We start from the raw sequence: 21971 nt of genomic DNA on the forward strand, positions 1-21971 counted from the left end.
TTTGTCTCTTGTTTATAAAGGAACACAAAAAAAAAAAAAAAGCCATCGTTGCAGTGATGTAAGTGAAAAAATAGCCACTGTTTTGGCACCATCGTTGTATGTGTATGTAAAAACGTCTAAAAATTAAGCTACCTTGAATGTGTATTTCATAGTTGGCACAACATTCAATACAAGTTAGATAGGAGATTTTTTTTATGCATACATAACATGAAATGAATCCTTGAAAAGATTAAATGCATTGTTAAAAAAAAATTAGATAGGATTTAGATATGTCAACTATATAGGTCTTTCTTGATCATATGAGTTGAGTTGATTTGAGTTATTGTTTATGAGACAATTGTACCAAAACATAAATATCTAATTGTTTAGGGTAATTGTTAAAATTATTTCTTCAATAGATTATACTTGCCTGAGTTAACTCCAATACTTATTCTATTCTTTTGACCACCACATCACCCCTTTTTAAGTTTGTCGATATCGGAACTTGAACCATATAAAAAAATTTAACTAATTATAACCGAGTAAGATGGTTTCTCTAAAAACTGCCTGCACATTAGCATGATTTTTAGGTTAGACAATGTTACCAAAATATTTTTGTAATTGCATAATCATTTATGGTAAAAGTCACACCAACCTATTACAGAACTCTTTAATCTCTTTCAGGTCAGGATTAATAAATAGCCTTGATACATCAAAGTGATTTTACACTGATATTTTCTTTAAAATAGACGTAAAAATATTGAGTCATGTGTACTCAAAAGGTTTGAATCGAACTAAGTTAGGAACATGTAACTGCTCAAATTTCAAAATCTTACCGTTCCACCTTCTGGGTCTAAAGAATTGCGCAATTATTATCAGTGGTTCGATCCTTTCTTCTTCGAGATGCAGGAGAATCTAGTCTACCATTTCTCCAAACAACACACACTCAATACTGTTGTTTCTGCAAAACACTTAGTAAGATCAGTTTGTATGGTAATGAGACAATAACTAAGCAAGACTGATATTTGATTACACATTTTTATGAACTTACTGAAAGTCTTCTATTAAAATAGTCAAACGCTTGGTCTCCTTTCCTTTGCTAGTTATCATTTTTCTTGGATCTTCCTTTCCAATCACTTCACCTATGATATCTACACCACATCAAGAGATTAAAAGAAGTATAAGCGTCAAACTGAACCCCCTTTTTTTGACTATTTTTTATTGAGAATTTTTTAGTTATTGAAGCCTAACCTATTAAAATTGAGTCATCAAGCTTGTCAGCAGCCAGCAACTCCAAAATAGACTGAAAACAAAATGCTTCAAGTGGATAGCTTGAATGAACTACCAGAACAACTCTGATTCTATTTGAAAAGTTTATAATCCATCTATTAGTTGTTGTCTTGATTTTCTCCATTTTATCCACCACAATGAAGTTGCTCATGGCGTATATGTTGAACCGCACAATTTTTTCTCTCCAGTTCTTGAATAGATGTTTGGGGATTGAAGCTTGAATCTTTTCACCCTAAATAATGAGAAAATATCATAGTTAGAAAGTTAAGTTTAAAACAGCCACAAACTAAATAAAAAAAAAATTAACTACAACAAACTTGTCTTAATATCTTGCAGAATTATCTCTGTGTCATTGATCTCCTTTTTTTAAATTGTTTGGGAGTTCCCATAAATGGATAGCATAAACCTTGAAGGTTCATCCAAGTTTCCTTGGATTAATATCCATTAACATATCATAAGCCTCAGACATCTTTATGCAGGTATGGAAAGCTAAACAATCAGTTGAGAGGACTCCATTAACTTTTGGAAGGTAACCTTTCTCCTCTCAACACTTTCTGGTGTATCAAAAAATGATATGACATAGGCTTGGGGATCCTTATATAGAGAAGTTTGAAATTGAAAGCTTAGAAGAGAATACTTTGCTGCGTTACTTCATCATTGTTTATTCATAAAATAATCTGTAGTAATTTAGTGTCATGTGTCACTTGATGAAATATATTACTTGTCGAATGTATACAGCTGCACCTGTCAAACAACTAACCCACTACTCTTCTCCTATTCTATATTAAATTATTAATAGATATTAAACTTCAATGCCTTTGCTTTTCTATTTTAACCGAAGAATATTATCTAAGTACAAATTAGGGTTTTTTATTTAAATAAATTATTTGCTCTCCTATTTTACGTGAATCCCCTAAATGATTTTCTTGAACGTGAATCCCCTAAACCATATAATATATAAATCGTCCTAGGCTGGTGTGTGTTATTTAATATGTAAAACATTGTACCCTGGAACGATTTATGCATGAATTGCATAGGTGAATAAAGCATAAATCGTCCCACCCTAGTGTGTTTTGGAAGTCACACATAAATCGTCCTAACCTAGTATGAGTTATGTGTTTTCAGCTTAAACACGTTACCCTGCCACGATTTATGTGCATCTTTGTAAACCTCAACCCCCTAACACGATTTACGTGCAAATCCCAAACCCCCACCAACTTAGCACGATTTATGTGCAAATCTTTATCCCTCAATATCGTAGAACGAATTATGTGTTATATGATAAGACACGTTAGTATGGAACGATTTACGTTTAAAAATACAATACCAGATACCATGAAACGATTTATGTGCTTGAAGAGCCTATAAATACAGGAGGAACATCATTGTCGAGCCATATTTCCACCGAGGGTTGTGAGAAGATGGCTGAGAGTGTGTTCTTGTTAGTTCATCATCGGGGAAAGATCGACGAAAACACAAGTGAGGGTGTAACGTTCAGTAGCAAGAAACAGATTGGAGGACTTACGTGGATGACGTGTATCGCTTAACAACCATCTTCAATGTTTATAAGATTGGTTTCTCCCCTCCGATGGCAGATGACTTGCTTCCCTTGTACGAGGGTCCTCGAGTTATCCCAGACCCCGGCATGATGCGAGCGACCGTGGGTCGTCCTAGAGCTACACGGATAAGAAACAGTATGGATGAGCCCGAACCGGACAGGACGAAGAGATGTGGTATGTGTAGGGTTCCAGGTCATACTAGGAGACAGTGTCCCCTGCGCGCAGGTGCATCCGGTCATCATGAAGGGAGCAATGCGTAGGCCCTCTAGCACCGTTATAGTTTATGTTATTTTTTTTTTGCCTTAGCATAGTTAGATTGTTGCTTGATGTTGTCTTAAACACTTTGCATTTAATGTTGTTCTTTGTCGTTCACTTCTTTCATTATTAAAGAACTCGTGTTAGTCGGTTTAAATTTCACTTTAGGTTTACTTGCAACATAGTCCTTTCATATTACCATAGTAGTAGATAACAACATAACAATAACGAAACGGCAAATGTCTTTAATAACAACATAACAATATCGAAACCACAACAATACTAAATAACAATATAACATAACAACATAACAATATCGAAACCACAAAAAAATCACCATCTGTGCTGGCAAACTCCCCTTAACATAAATCGTGCTAGGTTGGTGGGGGTTAGGGATTTGCACGTAAATCGTGCTAGGGGGTTGAGGTTTACAAAGATGCACATAAATCGTGGCAGGGTAACGTGTTTTAGCTGAAAACACATAACTCATACTAAGCTAGGACGATTTATGTGTGACTTTCAAAACACACTAGGGTGGGACGATTTATGCTTTATTCACCTATGCAATTCATGCATAAATCGTTCCAGGGTACAATGTTTTACATATTAAATAACACACACCAGTCTAGGACGATTTATATATTATATGGTTTAGAGGATTCACGTTCAAGAAAACCATTCAGGGGATTCACGTAAAATAGGAGAGCAAATAATTTATTTAAATAAAAAACCCTACAAATTATTGAGAAAAAGGAAAAACTTCATTGGGACGTTGTGCTGCATGTTTGGGATGCACCTCCTCAAGTTTTAGCATTTCCTCTTTCTAGTGATAGAGACGCTGCATGGTTTTCCGTTAGTTTTCTTTGTTTCCTTCTCATGTAACCAAAAACATTATTGCCAAACATTGTTTACTAAACGCGTAATTATCGCCAATGTTTAAAAACACAGTTTTGTATTGGTAAAAACAAAACAATTCAAAGTGTTGCTTCTTGCAATGAACAATATTAAGTTACGAAGAAAGTTTATAATAACGATTGGAATAAAACAAAAGTTAAGGAGCGAGAGCGAATCAGAAGAAAATGCTTCAGAAGGACGAGAGAATAAAATACCAAGAGACTAAAATTTTATTTCATAGAAAACACTAGTACAATAAGTCCACCCACGAAATTACACACAGCACACACGAAAATACTACTATATAAGCATATACTACAAGAAACCATAATGTAAATACTACTCTCAATTTATTTTATCTTAGATATGAGCTGGATCACTATTCTTCAAACTGTAAACACAATCACACATAAAATATGTGGATAAAGGGTGAATAATTATTCTCCATACTTTCAACAAAATCAAGCATAAAATATTTGGATAAGGGGGAGATCATTTTTCTTCATACTTTCAGCACAATCAAGAACAAAATGTCTCAGTAATATTTAAAGAAACACATATTAGGAGCTAAGTGGGTGAAGCCAATTTAAGTTGACGTCAACTTGAGGCACCTCTACCTTTAGATTCGGAATCATTGGCATGAAAGCTTCCCATGAAGCAGCAGTTTCTTCATCACATATGACTTTTAAATTCTCAAGTTTGGCGACAGAGAACGGCAATTCGCAATTTGAACAACCTGTCATGTAAAGGTTTCTCAGACTACGCAGATTTCCAATGTCCTCTGGTAAATCTGGAAGGTTCATGCAGTTTGAGATGTCAAGAAGACGCAGAATCGACAGCCTTCCAATTGAATTCGGTAACCCTTGCAAATCAGTACAACAACTAAGCCTTAGAAGTTCCAGCTTTGATAACTTTCCAATGTCTTGGGGAAGTGCATTAAACTTGTGACAATTTGTAATACTGATATTCTTTAGTGGGGTAATATCACACAACTCATTAGGCAATTTAAACATATCTTTGCAGTAGTCAATGCTCAATTCGATTAGATTTGGAAATGCTTCCGAAATTGGGATGTTGCCATTTTGGAAAACCCGAGTCATATTACACATGTAGAGGGATATTTTTCTTAGATTCTTCAATATGACAAGCGGAGGAGCAGAAATTCTCTCTAATCTGATTCTTCTCAGGTTTGATAAGGAACTGAGTTTCTCAAAATTGTTCAGTTCAGATGGATGGAAACCATAATTTGTAACAATGATAACTTTTAGTTTGTTCATTTTTTCAATCGATTCTGGGAACGAGTACTGTTTTGTTCGGAGATCAACAATCAAAACCTCAGTTTCATCTGTTTTCACATTGGACAAGAGTGAAGGGTAAGCTTCATCTGCAAATGGAATTGAATCATGTCAGATGTGGAATACAGATGAAAACCAAAGCACTACAATTCAAATTAATTAGCATTCTTTTGAGTTAAGTGTGTGTAAGCATAACTAACCAGTTGATATTGATAATGTGCGGACAGTGACTTGTACTGCCTTCTGTTTAACACACCGTCTCAGATAACTTGAAATGCGGGACATCATCATGCCTTTCTGCTTCTTACCGAGCCACCGTTGGCTAGCATTTTCATTCACATCAATCATCAGTCTCTGTCTACGTTCAATTGGTTCTTGATTGCTTTGATAAATTGCAAGTTCTCTTACAAGATCATGTAGGACGAGGAAGTGGTTATTGTAATAGTAATTGTCTACACCACAAACACTTTTCCTGGCAAATGAGCAAAAGCATATTCTTTAGATACAAAAAATCCGTGACAAAATTAAAAATACTCATTCTATCAAATAGATTAATTATGTTTTCAACTCCTCTAATTGGATTAAATTAATAAAGATAAATGCAGAGTTACATAAAGGGAGAAGTTCAAATTTACTCCATGATAAATGGCCATTCCAAAAAATAAGGAATCAAATGCTTCTCACATGTGCTACACAAACTACTAAATTTATTTGCTCCATAAAATCTAATTCATGTTATAAAATTAGGATCTAGGGAGATAAAAGATTTGTACCTTGCTACTGAGAGCTTAACCAAATTCATGGAGTCCAATATATTGATGATGGTCATTGCTTCTTGGCCATCATCGTCCAGTCCATACAATTCTTTCCATATATCAATGAGAGCAGTGACAGGGATTCTTTGATCTTCGGGGAATAACCCTAGGTCCATGAAACACTCCTTTATGAAGGGCTTATTCTGCAATACTTCTAAGATCTTTTGTAGACAGTTTACCAATTCAGCATTAGAATCAAGTATTGAATGACCTTGTGACAATTTCTCTACTATCTTGAGCCAAAACCCATAAGGTTGACGACTGAGGGATCTAGCCATCACCATAATAGTAAGAGGTGAACCCTTGCAACCACTTACAACCTGCATTTCAATGCAAGTAAACATCCTCAAAATCAAATGGGGTATAAGTTAGGCACCGAAGAAGCAAATGATCTAGCTATTTTATTAGTTTCAGTGTTCCAAACATGGTTTCTTGTAACTTTTTCAGTTTTAGTTAGTTCAACATTAATTTGTTAGAAAAATAGGCTATGAGCACTCATTTCCCATTGTCAAAAAGTAAGAATAAGCACCTTTTGGACAATATCTTCATTTGGTATATCTGAGCAGCTTCTTTCCAATAAAGCATAGTGACGGAAAAGCGTCAATGCATCTTCTTGATTAAGTGGTTTTAGGATAAAGTGAGAGGCGAATCTAGGAAATGCAACCCTTGAAGTCACTAGAATCTTGTACTGTGACATTTGAATTTGAAATTTTTCAACAAGGGATTCTGAGCCAGGCCAAACATCGTCAAGGACCAACAATGTCGGTCTTGTCCCAATATGCCTCAATAAAACTACCATTTGGTTAACTGCATCATTGTCGCTTTTAAACTCAGGCACTTGATATCCACATTGTTCAAATAGTCTCTCTACAATGGTCTTCAACTTGGGATTTTTTGAGAAGGTGACAAACAATATATTTTCATTGAATTTATCTAAGGAAAGCCAAAGAGATCAGTGAGAAACGGACCACTTCATGTGTTGTATATTTCAGAATTTATATACAGCATTCACTTCAACAAGTGAATATATCCAATAGAATAATTTAGATTAAAGACTTTTTACTGCATCTAAAGATAACAAAAGAAATTGCTTCCTTAATCTTAAAGCAGCAGTTGCAAAGAATAAGAAATCCCTATATAACAGTAATTATTCCTCTTGTCCATGTATTGACTTTTCAAATCATGAATAGTGGAGGAGCATAAAAATATCAGCAAGCTGCTCTACACTTCAGGATTCAGGAATTGGAAGGACAGCAATTACTGACAAACTTCCACACAGACTTGAATACCATATGTTTGCAAATTCGCATTAAATTTTTCCACATCCCTCTCTGTTAGTTATGTTAAGTAACAATTTATGACAAACAAACTAGTGAATATATCAACTAGAGGGCTTGTGAAGATATGAAAAATAGAATGAGCAATGAAACTATCATTGGTGATTTCTAAGAAATAAAGACCAGTTAGCCAATTCATGAGTATCACATCATGATAGTTGGTATCTTATAATTCACAATTCAAATCTCACGATTCAGAACAATTTAACATTTAACCTATAAGTATCATGTAGTGTATCTAAAATACATATGAATCTTATGATACAAGTACGTTTTGTTGCAATTTGTATCACTTGCTCAACTTATATGCACCACATTTGATTATTTTATTGTTCTATTTCGTTGTTCTGAAATAAGAGTTTCATGACTACTCATTGTTTTTGTGCTGAAATATATAATGTTTAGGTGTAATCCAACACACTATTTTCTAAGAGTAATCTTAGGAAACTAATATTATAACAAGCTAATTTCAGCCAATACAGATAGATTTTGTTGATTTTGAATTTTAGAGGTTCTTTTTAACTTCGAATATTTTTATTATTATGTTAGTTATGGCTACAATGTTTGTTGTGCAATATTCGCTCCAAGATTTTCACTCTTCTAAATTTTGCATGCAAAAATAATTTCGTGCTAATTGTAACACTTACCTTTGACTTGTTCATCAAAACAGAGCATTGTAGCCAGAGTAGTCTTTCCAGAACCACCAAGTCCAGTCAATACAATTACCGAAACGCCCTCCATCAGAACCTCCACCTTCAGCCTCCTCAAAGGCTCATCCAATCCAACAGTAAAACCCGGTTTCTCAGGAAAACCACAAGGACGACGCTTAATCGAACCGCCGCTAAGCCTCTTCTCGATATTCTGTCTACTAAGAAGTTCAAGAACGTCCCTAACATTCAGAAGCATCTCCTTCGCATCACAATAACTGTTCCTCTCGCTCCGCACCGATCTTATCCTGTAGAAAGGGATATGAAAGAAGCACTTACCAAACCAAAGGGAACAAGACGAGAAGCAATTGCAGCATGGCGATTCTGAATCTTGAGCTGCACCATTTTCTTTGATCAGAGCTTTAATTTCATCTCTTGGTTGATCAAGGTCGTTGTTATATTGCTTGATTTCGTACACAAGAGACTTTGAACCCTTTAGGGTTGACTTTAGGATCCGCCTGGTTTGTTTGCATCTTTGGGCATCTTTGACTTTTTCCATTATGTTCTCTAACTCCTGCTGTTGCGCGGTGGCTCCTCCCATTTTTATTAGTAACGGGCCCGGTGTTTTCCTTTTCTGGTTTTGATTTTTATTTTTTGGTGTACTTATTGGTAATAATCAAGAAATAAGGGGCGGGTTATGTGGGTAATTAGAAAAGATGAGAGTCGGCAATTGAAAGTTGACACATTCGAAAGTTGAAGGAGGAAACTAGCCAAATATATAAAGTGCTAGAACGTGTTCCCCGTTCCGAGTTAGCGTTTTTTTGCACTTTCTGCTTCAGTTCACTGCAACTTCACCTTCTTTTCTCAATTTCCGTTTAGAACGTTTTTTTTTTTCGTTCGATATATCCGTTTAGAAACGTAATAAATACAGTGAAAACTCGCGACGCGTGAACGAAACTTAAAGACGATGGGTATCTTTGGAATTTCGCTGAACTTATTTAAAAAATACGCAGTGGGCTGGATTTTAAACTGTGGGTCAATAGCAGACTAGCAGTTGTTCTCTCTATTTTTTTCCCTGGGAAAATAATGTAATTTCATTGGATGTTTATAAAAAGGGTTATGATATGATACACAATATAATATCTCGACTTTTTTAGATTTTGTTACGGCCTGGCCCAAGAAAGAACTTGGGCCTACCCGATCTGATCACCACCTGACTTCAACGGTCAGATGATCCAAACATATCTGATTCGTGCATCTTTGTAGGACAGCTGGCCACCACAGTCCACAGCTATACAAGGAAGCTTCGAAGAAGGTGAGTTATGTCCTCCTGAGATCCACACCTGACATGGTATATAAGGGAAGGGTCTTATCCTCCTCAAGTTACGTCACACATTCTACCTAACTCATTTCTCACCTACACACTCACTGACTAGGACGTCGAAGTGTCTTTGCAGGTGACACCCCCTTCTTCCACAACAAGAGTTCGGCTACCCGGTAGACCAGATCCAAGCACAATCGCGATCGGAGCATTCCCAGTTCCACATATCCACCCGAACCGTTCGATAACCGCACAACCGAACAGATTTAAATTAAATAAATTTAATATTTACTGAAATATGTAATTTATAGAATATTTATTAATTTAAATACGTATACACATCTTGGGTACAGAAACACAAAAATCATAAAAAAATATAATTTGGACAGCATCCAAATATTTGCATATCTATGTTTATGTGTATATACATATTTAGGTGTGTTGAGACACATGTACATATGTAAAAACTGAATTTAATGTCCGATATCTGGATACGTGCACTGCCCAAAAAATTTTGTATATATCTTGCAGAATTTTAAAATTTTAAATTATTAATTTTTTAATTTAAAATTTTAAATCGTTAATTTTTTTAAATTGAATATTTAATTAACTATGCAAATACAATAATACGAGTATATAATATTATAGTTAAATCATTATAATAATATATGTATTCTGAGTATACTTGTAATAAACTCATTCCATATAATATTTTCGACAAACACCAAAAAAATATAATATTTTAAATTATCGAAAAATATTTAATTTAGTCTTTAAATTTATACGCGAATTTCAATTCAATCCCTAAATTTTTAATGGCATTTATTTAGTTTTTAAATGTTATGAATGCGACTCATATTAGTTGTTGGGATAATTTTAGAACCATAAACTTTAATGGAATATTGATGTGGACAACTGAATGTCATATTGGACTATGTAAAATGACATCGTTTTTATTTTGATACTCAAATAGCTCAAAAACAACATTACAAGTGGTGTTTATTGAAATTTTTTCTCCTAAAACAAGTGATCTAATATCGTTTTTGGGCTATTTGAGCGCCAAAACCAAAACAGTGTCGTTTCACAAGTTCCAGTGTGGTATTTGGTTGTCTATATTAGCATTCCATTAATGATTGTGTATTAGAAATTATCCTACGGACTAATGTGAGTCATATTTACAAAGTTTGAAAACTAAATAGAGACGATTGAAATTTTATGGACTAAATTGAGATTCAGTTCTGCTATACGTCAAAGCCTTTTTGACAACAAAGTCTAACCAAGTTGGCCCAAACCCAATAAGATCTACTGATACAATGTGCGCGTGAAATCATGCCACTCTTTCTCTTCGTGTTTCTTTTTCGTATTTTTTTGTACGTCTCCTTCTCCTTCTTCTATTGGTGCTATTGTTGCTATATTTTGTTTTTGTTTTTTCTTCTCCTTTTCTTTCTCATCTGATATTGCCTTCTTTGTTTAGATTTTTATTTTTTTTAGTTTTATTCCTCCTAAGAGGGTAAAACAAAAAAATTATAAAAAATAAAAAAATTAAAAAGAAGAAGAAACTGTAGAAGATGTGAAAAAAGAAGAAGAAAAGTTTTGAATTATGCATAATTTATCAAAACAAAAAATACTAAAATTGCTTAACAATAATATGTAAATTTATAAGTTTTGACACCGAACTTTTGCTTAAAAAATACAAAAATATCTTTTTTAATGCTACATTTTTTTCCTTCTTTGTATTCTTCTTTCTTTTTTCTTTTTTCTGTTACTCTTATTTCTTCTTTTAGGAGCATTATTTTTTATATTAGACTTAAATGAATATGTATGTATTATATTGTATTGCAATCTTATTTAGTTGAATGAATGTAAGTTCCTCCTCTTCCTACTGATTTTGTAGCATTATTATGTATTTCTTCTCCTACATTATTTGATTTTTTTCTTTTTTTATTCTTGTTAAGAGAGTAAAATAAAAAAAAATCATGAACAAGTACAATAAGAAGGAAAAGATGAACAAAAAAAAAGATGATGATGATAATGAAGAAGAAGGAGGATGAGTAGTTTTGAGTTATCATTAAGTAAATTGTGGTTGTTTTGAATTGAGCTTGTTTATGTGTCGTCATCATTAAGTAATTTCCGTGAATTCTGGATTTAATTTCGATGCATTCTGGATTTAAATAAGGTGCACTTTTAGTATTAACTTATTTTGAACTGACTTTGTTTGTGTGTCGCTATCATTAAAAAATTTTGGTACATTCTATATTTGAACTGTTTGTTACCTAGATTATTTCTTTATCAATAATAGGTTTACCATTGTAATTATTTTTTAGTGAGAGTACATAAAAAAAAAGTACATAGTATATAAGGTGTAATAACTCAACAAATATTTTCTAAGGGGGATTTTTCATTCTCTCCAACAATGAGAAGAACCTATCTCTCTCCCTCTCTTAATCCCTTCTGATTCATCAAACCATCAACATCACAGCTTGAACAGCTTAGGGCATGAGATTTTCTTCATGGTGCGGTGAGCGTGGAGAGCAACCAAGCTGTGAATAAAAAAAAAAGTTGTGAATTGAGATCAATCCAATTTTGCCATTCTCTTTCTATCCCTAATTTTTCTTTCGACATTTTCTTTTCCCCATTCTTACCTCTTCCTTCAAACTCATCCAATAGAGTTTGATGAGAGGCTATTTCGCAAGATTCTTTCTTGGTGAACATAGCTGTTCCGATCAACGAGTTGGAAGGAAGAAGATCTGAATCCCTATTACTCTGTGATTCATTGATTTCTCAAAATGGCAAATATGGCAAACAGATCCTCCCATTGCAGAGGTCGTGGAGCTACATTGGCTTGCTCTCATTGCAACAAGCAAGGCCACACAGAAGATGTATGCTATAAGAAGCATGGGTACTCCTCCCACTTCTACCAATGGCAGCAACATAACACCACCATCAATCACGTGATCACTGAGGGGCATGATGATATACTCAGTGACAAACAATTCCAGCTCAATTGTCTCCAAGAGAACATTGGAATATCAAGATCTGGATTCACTCCAGAGCAAAGATTTGCCTTGTTAGAGTTGATCAAAGACAAAAGTGTGCAGCAACAACCTCATAATGCAAATCAAATTTTGACTAATTCCATTCCCACTTCCACTCCAGGTAAAACCATTTCATTACATTTTAATGCGAGAATTATGAGCATTATCACTCCAAAATCTGCACTATGGGTCATTGATTCCGGTGCAACAGATCATGTGACTTTTGACTTAAAAGATTTTGCAAGTTTTCAAAATATTGATCCAATCAATGTGATATTGCCAAATGGAACCAAAACTGTTAGCACCATCATTGGCACAATCACATTCTCTAAAAAATTTTTTCTCAAAAATGTTTTATACATTCCTTCTTTTGATTTTAAATTGATATCTGTGTCAAAGTTAGCCTCAAACTTACATTGTCAATTGTTAATCAATGATAAGTGTTGTGAGATACAAGATAGATCCACATCAAAAATGATTGGCATTGCTGAGTGTATAGAAGGGTTATATACAATGAGTAGAGAACCAGAATTCTCTCATTTTCCCCCTCTTCCAATAAAGCAAGCTTCATTGGCGGTAACTACTACTACTACTACTCATCCCACCACACCTTCACACAGTGAGCACAACAACATTTGGCATCTTAGATTAGGACACATACCCATGCATAAATTGATTTTTCTGAAGAAGTATTATCCTTTTATAGATAGTATTGCTTCAAAAATTCCTTGTGATTCATGTCATTTTGCAAAACAAAAAAAATTATCTTTTAATCTTAGTACAACAAGTGTTAGCAAGGGACGAGCCAAAAACAGAAAAGTTTCCTCTAAGTCCAGCAAGTGTTAGCAAGCGAAAAGGGGGCTAAGATTCAACCCCCTTCTCTTAGCCACTGAAACTATCACATGTAATACTTCTTATAACCACAATTGTCTTTTGTAACTATTTTCTCGTTTTTATTTTCTTTCCTTTTTTTTATTTTTAGTTTTTCAAGAGCAAGATGTGGTTTTATAAAATGATATAAACAAATTGTGATTAAAAAGATTATACATATATAAAATTATTTATTAGTTGAAAAATATATGAATCAATACGTATAAATATATAGATTCAGTGAATCTAAGTCAATCTTAAAAGCCAGTTCATGAAATGAGAAATATCTTACATTTATAAAATATTTAGAGATTTTATTTTTAAATTGTAATACACTATTTCACGTCCATAAATAGTATAAAACGTAAATATTTATACGTAGGTATCCATCATTCAATAATAGATTCAATATTTATAAGTGTGGGTTGTCATACAATGATAGTCCTTCAAATAAGCAGGTGATTTCTTGACTCTTTCAGACTTTCTAATAATGCAGTCATGTGTGATGTCAGAGTGTTGTGATGCATTTTTACATTCCACTAGCACTGACATTTCTGAAGTGCCCATTCGTACTCCATTAATGCATTGATCTTTTTCAATATGATACACCATCCACACATCATTTGCAATCACCCACACATACCACACTCATAGATTCAAATGAACATTTCTCAAACTCAATGCACTCACCAATTTCCTCACACACCATTGCACCCATTACCACACCACACACTAATAATGCACCTGCATCACAACACTCTGACATCACACATGACTGCATTACTAGAAAGTCTGAAAGAGTCAAGAAACCGCCTGCTTATTTGAAGGACTATCATTGTATGACAACCCACACAACTCACTTCTATCATTGTATGACAACCCACACAGCTCACTCTAGCAATGTTTCCAACTCTAACTCTTTATATCCTATCTCACAACACTTGTCATATGATAAACTAACCCCGAAATATAAGTCACTTTCTCTAGCCATCACCTCAAATCAAGAACCTAGCACTTATGAGGAAGCGGCTGCACATGAATGTTGGAGAAAGGCAATACAAGATGAATTGACAGCTCTAGATCAGAACAGAACTTGGTGTCTCACTGAACTCCCAAGAGATTTTCTTCACTGTTATATATATAAGAAGATGACGACGATGATGACAATAACGATAACAATGATGATAATAATCATGATAGAAGAGGAGGAGGAGGAAAAAGAAGGAGGAGATAAGAGAAATTCAAATAAGAAAAGAAAGAGGAGAAAGAGAAGGAGGAGATAGAGGTTGTGATGTGGTGTGGTGATGGTGATGACAACAATAACGAAAAAGAAAGATGATGGAATAAAAAGAAGAGAAGAAGAAGAAGTAGCAGCATCACTGACAAGGAGGAGGAATGCGAAGGGGAAGAAAAAAGAAAAAAGCGCGTGATGTAAAAAATGGTTATAACAACTTGGTAGGAGTGAATGCGGGTCGTATTGGTTCGGGTTTATGGTGAAATTAGAATGGAACCAATTGAATTGTAATTTGTTCGGGTTGGCTCGTATTTACCTTTTTTGTGTATGTACCCGAATCAAACCAAACCGATTAAGAACGAATTGGTTCAGTTCGGGTAATTGGGTACCCGATGAAACATAAATTTATAAAAATAAATAAAAAAATGAAATTTTTATCATAAAAATTCTATAAGTACAATAAATATATAAAATCAATAAAAATAATCAAAGCATGTTAAACACCAAATATATCAAAACCTCTAAACACATTAAATGCAGTAGGAGTAGCTGCACTTGGCAAAGAGGTGCTTCCAACAACAGTATCACTTACAGGATTAGTTTTTTTCATTTTTGAATCTGTGAAATACATAACACAAGTACAAAACCATCAACTACAAAACCATTACAAGAACGCATAACAGTAACAATTGAAAAAAAATTATCAACAAGAACTAACAATTTATAATTTCAACAAAAAATTAAAAGACCAAAAAAATTAAACAAAAAAATTATCACTTCAACAGATAACATAAACAAAAATTGAACAAATAACATAAACAAAGTAAAAAAAAATTGAATAAATACATAACAGAAGTACAGAAACATCAACTACAGAACCATCACAAAGACGCATAACAGTAACAATTAAAAAAAATTATCAACAAGAACTAAGAATTTATAATTTCAACAAAAAATTAAACAGACAAAAAAAATTGAACAAAACAATTATCACTTGAACAGATAACATAAACAAAAATTGAACAGAAAATAAAATAATTAACACTTTAACAAATAACATAAACACAAAATTAGAGACTTACCTGACCGGAGAAGACGATGCTGGAGGAAGCTGGCTGTTGGAGAGGGAACCGCTGACGGAAGCCGAAGTTGGCTACTAGAGAGGATGACGCTGACGGAAGACGTTGACAGAGATGTCGACGGAGACGCCTACGACAGAGAGGAAGCTGGTTGCTACGTCACTGCTGCTACCAGAGAAGACGATGCTGACGGTCCCATGGACAACGATGCTGACGGCCCCGTGAACGACGATGCTGACGGAGAAGACAATATTGACGGTCCCGCGGACGACAATGCTGACGGTTCCACGGAAGACTATGCCGACGGAGACGCCGACGACGGAGAGAAAGCTAGTTACGTGAATAACGGTGAGGTGATGAGATTTGAGGAAGCTCTGCTACGATTTATTCCATGAGGTGAGGGCACCACTACTAGTGGTAGGGTTACTGGGTGAGAAACTCAAAATCATTAAATGGCATATATATATATATATTATTTAATTAATATATAGTTTGGTCGGATGGATAATTAGGTCTCCGTTATCTTTGCTCATTCTTACAATTTAGATTTAGTTAAATATTTTACTTAATTGCAAAATTTTATTCATTGAGATTTGCATACAAATTCAAAGATCAAATTAAGTATTAACTCTTCATTTAACAAAAAAAAATAAATAAATAAATTATAGACAATTTGTTATTTCTTTGTAACAAATATATAGATTTTGTTGAGTTATACAGTCGATCATATATTTATTAGTAAAATTTGAAAAAATTATATTGACGTCCATGGATATCGGCAAATTGTCCCTAAAATGTAAAAAGAAAAAAATAATGTTAGGTCATTAATGTTTTCGGTCACTAATTTTTTTAAATTATTTTATTTATTTCAAATTTTAAATTATAAATTTTAAATTTTAAATGTTAAATTATAAATGTAATTACTCAATTTAGTTATTAACAAACTAAAATATTACTTTCCTGTATTTATTTTTTAATTATTTTTAGATAATCCAATTGGAGACAAGAATTTTTTTTAAACGTGCTATAATGATCATAATAGAGTAAATTATAATAAAATAATTACATGTATAAATAATTAATAAATAAAATTTTATAACAATTATTAATATATAAACAAACAAATTCAATATAAATATAAAATGTCAATAATATTACAAAAAAATAAAATAATTATTTAAATTAGCCTTTAATGTTTATAAAATTGGACTCTTTGACATTGTGGTTATTCGCCATGTCTAAAAGGCTGCATTTGTTTTTAAAAATAGGATAATACAGGACATTGAGAACAAAACATAAAAGGTATTCTATTTAATGATAAAATAGAATAAATTATAGAAATTTAATTTATTCTATTTTTTTAAAAAAAATTTTAATAAAAAATATAATTATAAAAAATTAATAAGAATAATGAAAAAAATAAAAAATAAATTATATCTCTTGTTAATATCTCTATTTTTTTTCTGTCAGGATGAATACAAAATATACTAATTCAGTGTCTTTGTCTCTCTCTATGTCTTATCTATCAAACACGAGTTTGTGTCTCAATGTCTCTATCTCACTATGATGTCTCGGTAAACAAACGCAGCCTAAGAGACATGAAACAGAGGTGAACCAAGGAAAAAACATAGAAAGTGAAGTCACAAAATATATGAACCTAGACTTGTTAAGTATCCATTTCATCAAAAGTGAGGCAAACCAAGAACAGTGAACTAGGGGGAGGGGGGTTAGGAGTATATATATACCGGAACCGGAGGCATAGCGCAAATGATGTGGTACCAGCAAACCAAACCCACAGTTACGACTAGAGACACCAAACCACAAGTGAGCAACGCTACGAACACGACAATAACGATAGAGACGTTGCCACTAATGATGGCGTTGCTGATGACAAGGCAGCAAAAGCAGCCTGGCTATGGGGATAAAGGTGTAGCAACACTTTGGGGAAGAGGGTGGTGTGTAGGATTTCATCGTTATTAAGATTGTGACTAAATTACTTGGAGATTTGGTGATTTGTCCATGATTAATGAAGGATTAATTGAGACGAAAATTTGAAAATCAATCGCTAATGACATGAGGAATGTAACGTTTAATATCATCTCATTAGTGACGGAACCTCAATAAAATTCGTCTTTAATTTTTTGTTAATTTGTCCGTCACCAGGGACGGATCCAGAATAATATTATGGGGGGCCAATAACGCATATAATATTAAAAATTATGTAAAAAATTATATAATATAAGATGTATTACAAAAATATATCGATAGAGAATATATTTTAAAGTAAAAAAATATGTGTATACTTTTTACTAACGAAGTGGTCGATTTTTTGTATCATAAAATTCACCGATAATGGAATTTGTGTCAAATTTTTCAGTAATTTTCTTTTCAATATAATTAAAAGACAATTAATAAGAAATTCATCTTTTATTTTATTTCTAAGTTATTTTTCACAATATTCATAGTATTTAAATTAGACCGGACATTTATTTATATTAGATTAAATATTAAATAATTTTTTAAAAAATTAAATTATACATAATAACTTATTACAATTAAAAAAAATTGGGGGACCGTACCGAGGCCGCCACTCGCCATCCTTATGTCCATTCCTGTCCGTCACTAAAATTTGAAAAAACTTCTCACCCTAATTTTTCTGTTACTAATCTCATTATATCCATTTTTAATTATAGACAAAAAAAAATCGTCACAAAAATTTATCGGAAATGCAAAAGATTTTAATAATGTTAGCTAAAAGACTTGAAAAAAAAAATCTAAAACTTTTAAGTTAACAAAGAATCCATCCATATAAATTTCTGTTTAGACGTAAGAATCTTTGAAAAAAGAATATTTAAAAAAAAAATAGCGCTAACCACTGCCTCTATCTTGTAGTATTCTAAGTCTAGGGTTGAATTCAACATACAGCTCATAAGGAGGAAAATAGCATGCACACAGAGTCTAGTCTTCTGCCAAGTTGGATTAGGTCTAAATGGCTTCTTTGAATTCCATAGCATGCATGGTTGTAGGTTCACTCACCCACTGTCTTTTGAAGTTGATCAAAGATCAATGAACGCTATGATCTCCAATCGCAAGTGATCGGTATTGCCCATCTAATTTGTGGCCTAACTTTAAATGACACATTTGTTATATTAAACAAATTTATTATTCATGGCCAAAAAGGAAATTATAACTAATTTATTTATTCATAAGTTGAAATATAAGTCGTTCGCTTTACAGCTCATATAAATAGCTTTATAAAAAATCTTTTTTTAAAGAAAAAAATTAAAGTAAAATTTCTTTAGTTTACATTTACATGTAAAATTATCTTCTATAAAACAAACAAAATAAATATTTGAACATAGTTGTTTTATTATATTGATTAAACGAGTTTACTATGTTACTGGCACATGAAACCTAACGAATATATCATAAAAATATATATATATTAAAGATGGTAAATATCTAAAAAATGATCCCACAAAAAATATGTAATAAAGAGAGAAAGAAACTTAATAAATAAAAGAAAATTTTTTTTACCATTACATAAAAATATTACTGATTTATGAATCAGCATATAATTGCATATTGTCATTCTAACTTAATTTTAATAGAAAAAATTTAAAAAACTAATATTTTTATTAAAATTTAATCAATATTTAATTAGTAAAAAAACTTATAATCTTTTATTATTAAATATAATTTTAATATCATTAAAAATATTAATAATAACTACTTAATGACTATAAATTATATAATTTACCGATTTCCTAACATTTTTCATTTTAATATAGTTCAAGCTAACATCTCTAAAGCTCCTTAATTAGCTCGTAACTTCTGCAACAAGTTCGAACAGTAATAATGGTATCGAACCGCCACTAATTGGTCATTCAAATTTCAACAATTAAATGAGTTAATAATCTATATCATCATTTAAATATATTTTTTTAATTATATTATGTGTATATTAAAATTAATTGTTAGTATAAAATATATATTATAAAATAAATATATATTATAATAAATTAAAATATATATTTATATAAAATATATTAATAATTAATTTTTATAATTATTTTAATATATAAATAATATATTTTTTTAATTGACTTAATTATTGAAATGTTCTTGCAGATACACTGTATTTTCCATCTTATTTCCATCAAAAAGGTTTGTTTCCATTTTCTCATCATATTCAAATCTATAAAGTATATTCTATTATGAGTAACCTTACCCATTGTATTTAATTAAAGTCCCCCGAGTTGGTATTGCCGTCGTTACGTGTACGTATTTGCTAAGTATACTATAAACATTTATCTTTTTACCTCGTAGTTATCTCCAAGGATAGTTTTATCCAATTCGATCCAATTCGTTCGAATATAATAAGTTATTTGATCTGTTGTGAATAAAGTAGAATAAGATACGAGTTTAAGGTGTACTTTATTTTATTTTATTCGTATTTTAAATATAACATATATTTTATAAAAATTAGATATACAGTAAAAAAATTGAGAATTAAACTCACAATTTTTCTTATATAATAATTTATAATAAATAAATATTTAAAATTTTAAAATATAACAAAATAAAATTTTAATAAAATTTTTAATTCGTAAATAGGGTCAAAGATCCTACCTTATTTATTATCAGCCCTAACTTTACACATATACGAGAGCAGAAAACTAAGGGGTATATATGAGACTACTTATATATATCCGCTTGTAATTTTAATAAAAATATTACGATATAGTATATACGAACTCAAATGATTAAGGGAATAAATAAAATTGAAAAAGATTTGGTGATTAACCATTTTTTAGTGCTCGTTTGAATTGTTTTTGTAAAATTTCATGATAAAAACTCAAAAAAGTAAATATAATATTCAAACGTTATTATATTTGAATGTACAACAAAAAATATTTATTTATATACTAATAATACAATCTAATCATCATAACAATAAAATCAATGTAATATCAAATTAAATAAATATAAAATTAATACACTATATACTTAATATTATATAGTATTTTAAATACATTTTAATAGGTCTTTCTAAAAAAGAAATTACTTTTTTCATTAAAAGAGAGTACATTTATATAACTATATAAAAATATGTATAAATATATGTCCAAGACATAATATATGATATGATTCATAGTATTATTTGATCTTTTTTACAAACCCATTGAGGAGGATAATAATGCTTTGTTGTTATTTGTATATATAAAAGTATTTGTATACAATTTTTTTTAATTATTTTTATTAAGAAAAACAAAAATGTTCATTTTATTTTAAGTGAATAATATGTTAATTTTTTTGAAAATAAATAATATTCAAAAAATGATTGGCTGATAAAAGAATATTTCTTGTATTTTCTATCTAAATTTATAATTACTTTTTCTAATAAAAGAAAATATTCTTAAAAAATTATGCTAAGTAATTTGTTCAAAACCCAATTCAGACTCCCTAGCTAGTTGTTAACATTTTTCTTAAATAAAGAGGAAAAAAACTGTTTGTTATTGTTAACACGTGTTGATTAACAATTAACAACAGATAAAAGGATACTCTTTAGAGACCAATTAAAACTTTTCACACCCAGTAACAAAGCAGATATGAACGTACAAATTAAACAAACCTACTTTTTACGAAATCTCTGTTAATAGTATAAATTAATATCAGTAGCTATGGCTATGCAGCATAATTGCATAGCCACTGGTATTGCGAACATTAATGGCAACAAACCTTTACATATTCTCTTTTCTACTATTTCTCTGTTTTTCAGAAGTAGTCGCTAGCTCTTATCTGTTGTTTTTCAGAAACTCAAGAAAATTACTTAATTTTTCCTTCTGTATTATCATTTAAAAAATTAATTTATGATCTTCAAGTAATTAATAAGTTAAAATAATAAAATTTAATTTATGAAATAAGATAAATTTTTGAAAAATTATGATTATAGACTTTTTTAGTTTATTTCAAAAATCGTAATTATAAATATTTTTAGGTTATTCTTAAAACTATGATCATATATTTTTTTAGGTCACATTTTTTTTTTATAAAATTGATCATAAATTTTTTTAGTCATTTTTAAAAATTATGATCATAAATTTTTTAGGTCACTTTTTAAAATTATAATCATAATTTTTTTAGATTTTTTTATTTCAGTAAAAAATTATAACTATAAAAAATTTATAGTTATAATTTTTTACTGTGATTAAAAAAACCGTAACTATAAACCCATAATATTACCATAAGAAGTTAGAGTAGTAAACTAAGAAGAAATTAGCATTTAAATTGTGAAGAACAAGTAAATAAATAGCAAAATATATTCTAATTAACCAGACGTGGGTTTGTCATCAAAATA

The 21971-nt window shown here is 31.3% G+C and overlaps 1 protein-coding gene across 2 annotated transcripts in view; it reads right to left on the reverse strand.

Annotated features, from left to right (window-relative positions):
• LOC107482835 (probable disease resistance protein At5g66900) overlaps positions 1-8967 on the reverse strand; it is a 21938-nt gene extending 12971 nt beyond the window's left edge. The window contains exons 1-5 of one of the 2 annotated variants that reach the window (XM_016103752.3): positions 8072-8956; positions 6617-7020; positions 6046-6407; positions 5473-5744; positions 4182-5361 (exon numbers count right to left, since the gene is read on the reverse strand). In XM_016103752.3, the coding sequence (XP_015959238.1) occupies positions 4538-5361; positions 5473-5744; positions 6046-6407; positions 6617-7020; positions 8072-8672 (2463 nt within the window). In that variant the 5' untranslated portion in view covers positions 8673-8956 and the 3' untranslated portion in view covers positions 4182-4537. Of the gene's footprint in view, positions 1-4181; positions 5362-5472; positions 5745-6045; positions 6408-6616; positions 7021-8071 lie in introns of those variants that run through there. The other variant, XM_052262788.1, reaches the window with a different exon arrangement.
• Between the last annotated feature and the right edge of the window lie 13004 nt (positions 8968-21971).

This window comes from Arachis duranensis, chromosome 1 (genome assembly GCF_000817695.3).
Source record: "Arachis duranensis cultivar V14167 chromosome 1, aradu.V14167.gnm2.J7QH, whole genome shotgun sequence".
Taxonomy (NCBI): domain Eukaryota; kingdom Viridiplantae; phylum Streptophyta; class Magnoliopsida; order Fabales; family Fabaceae; genus Arachis; species Arachis duranensis.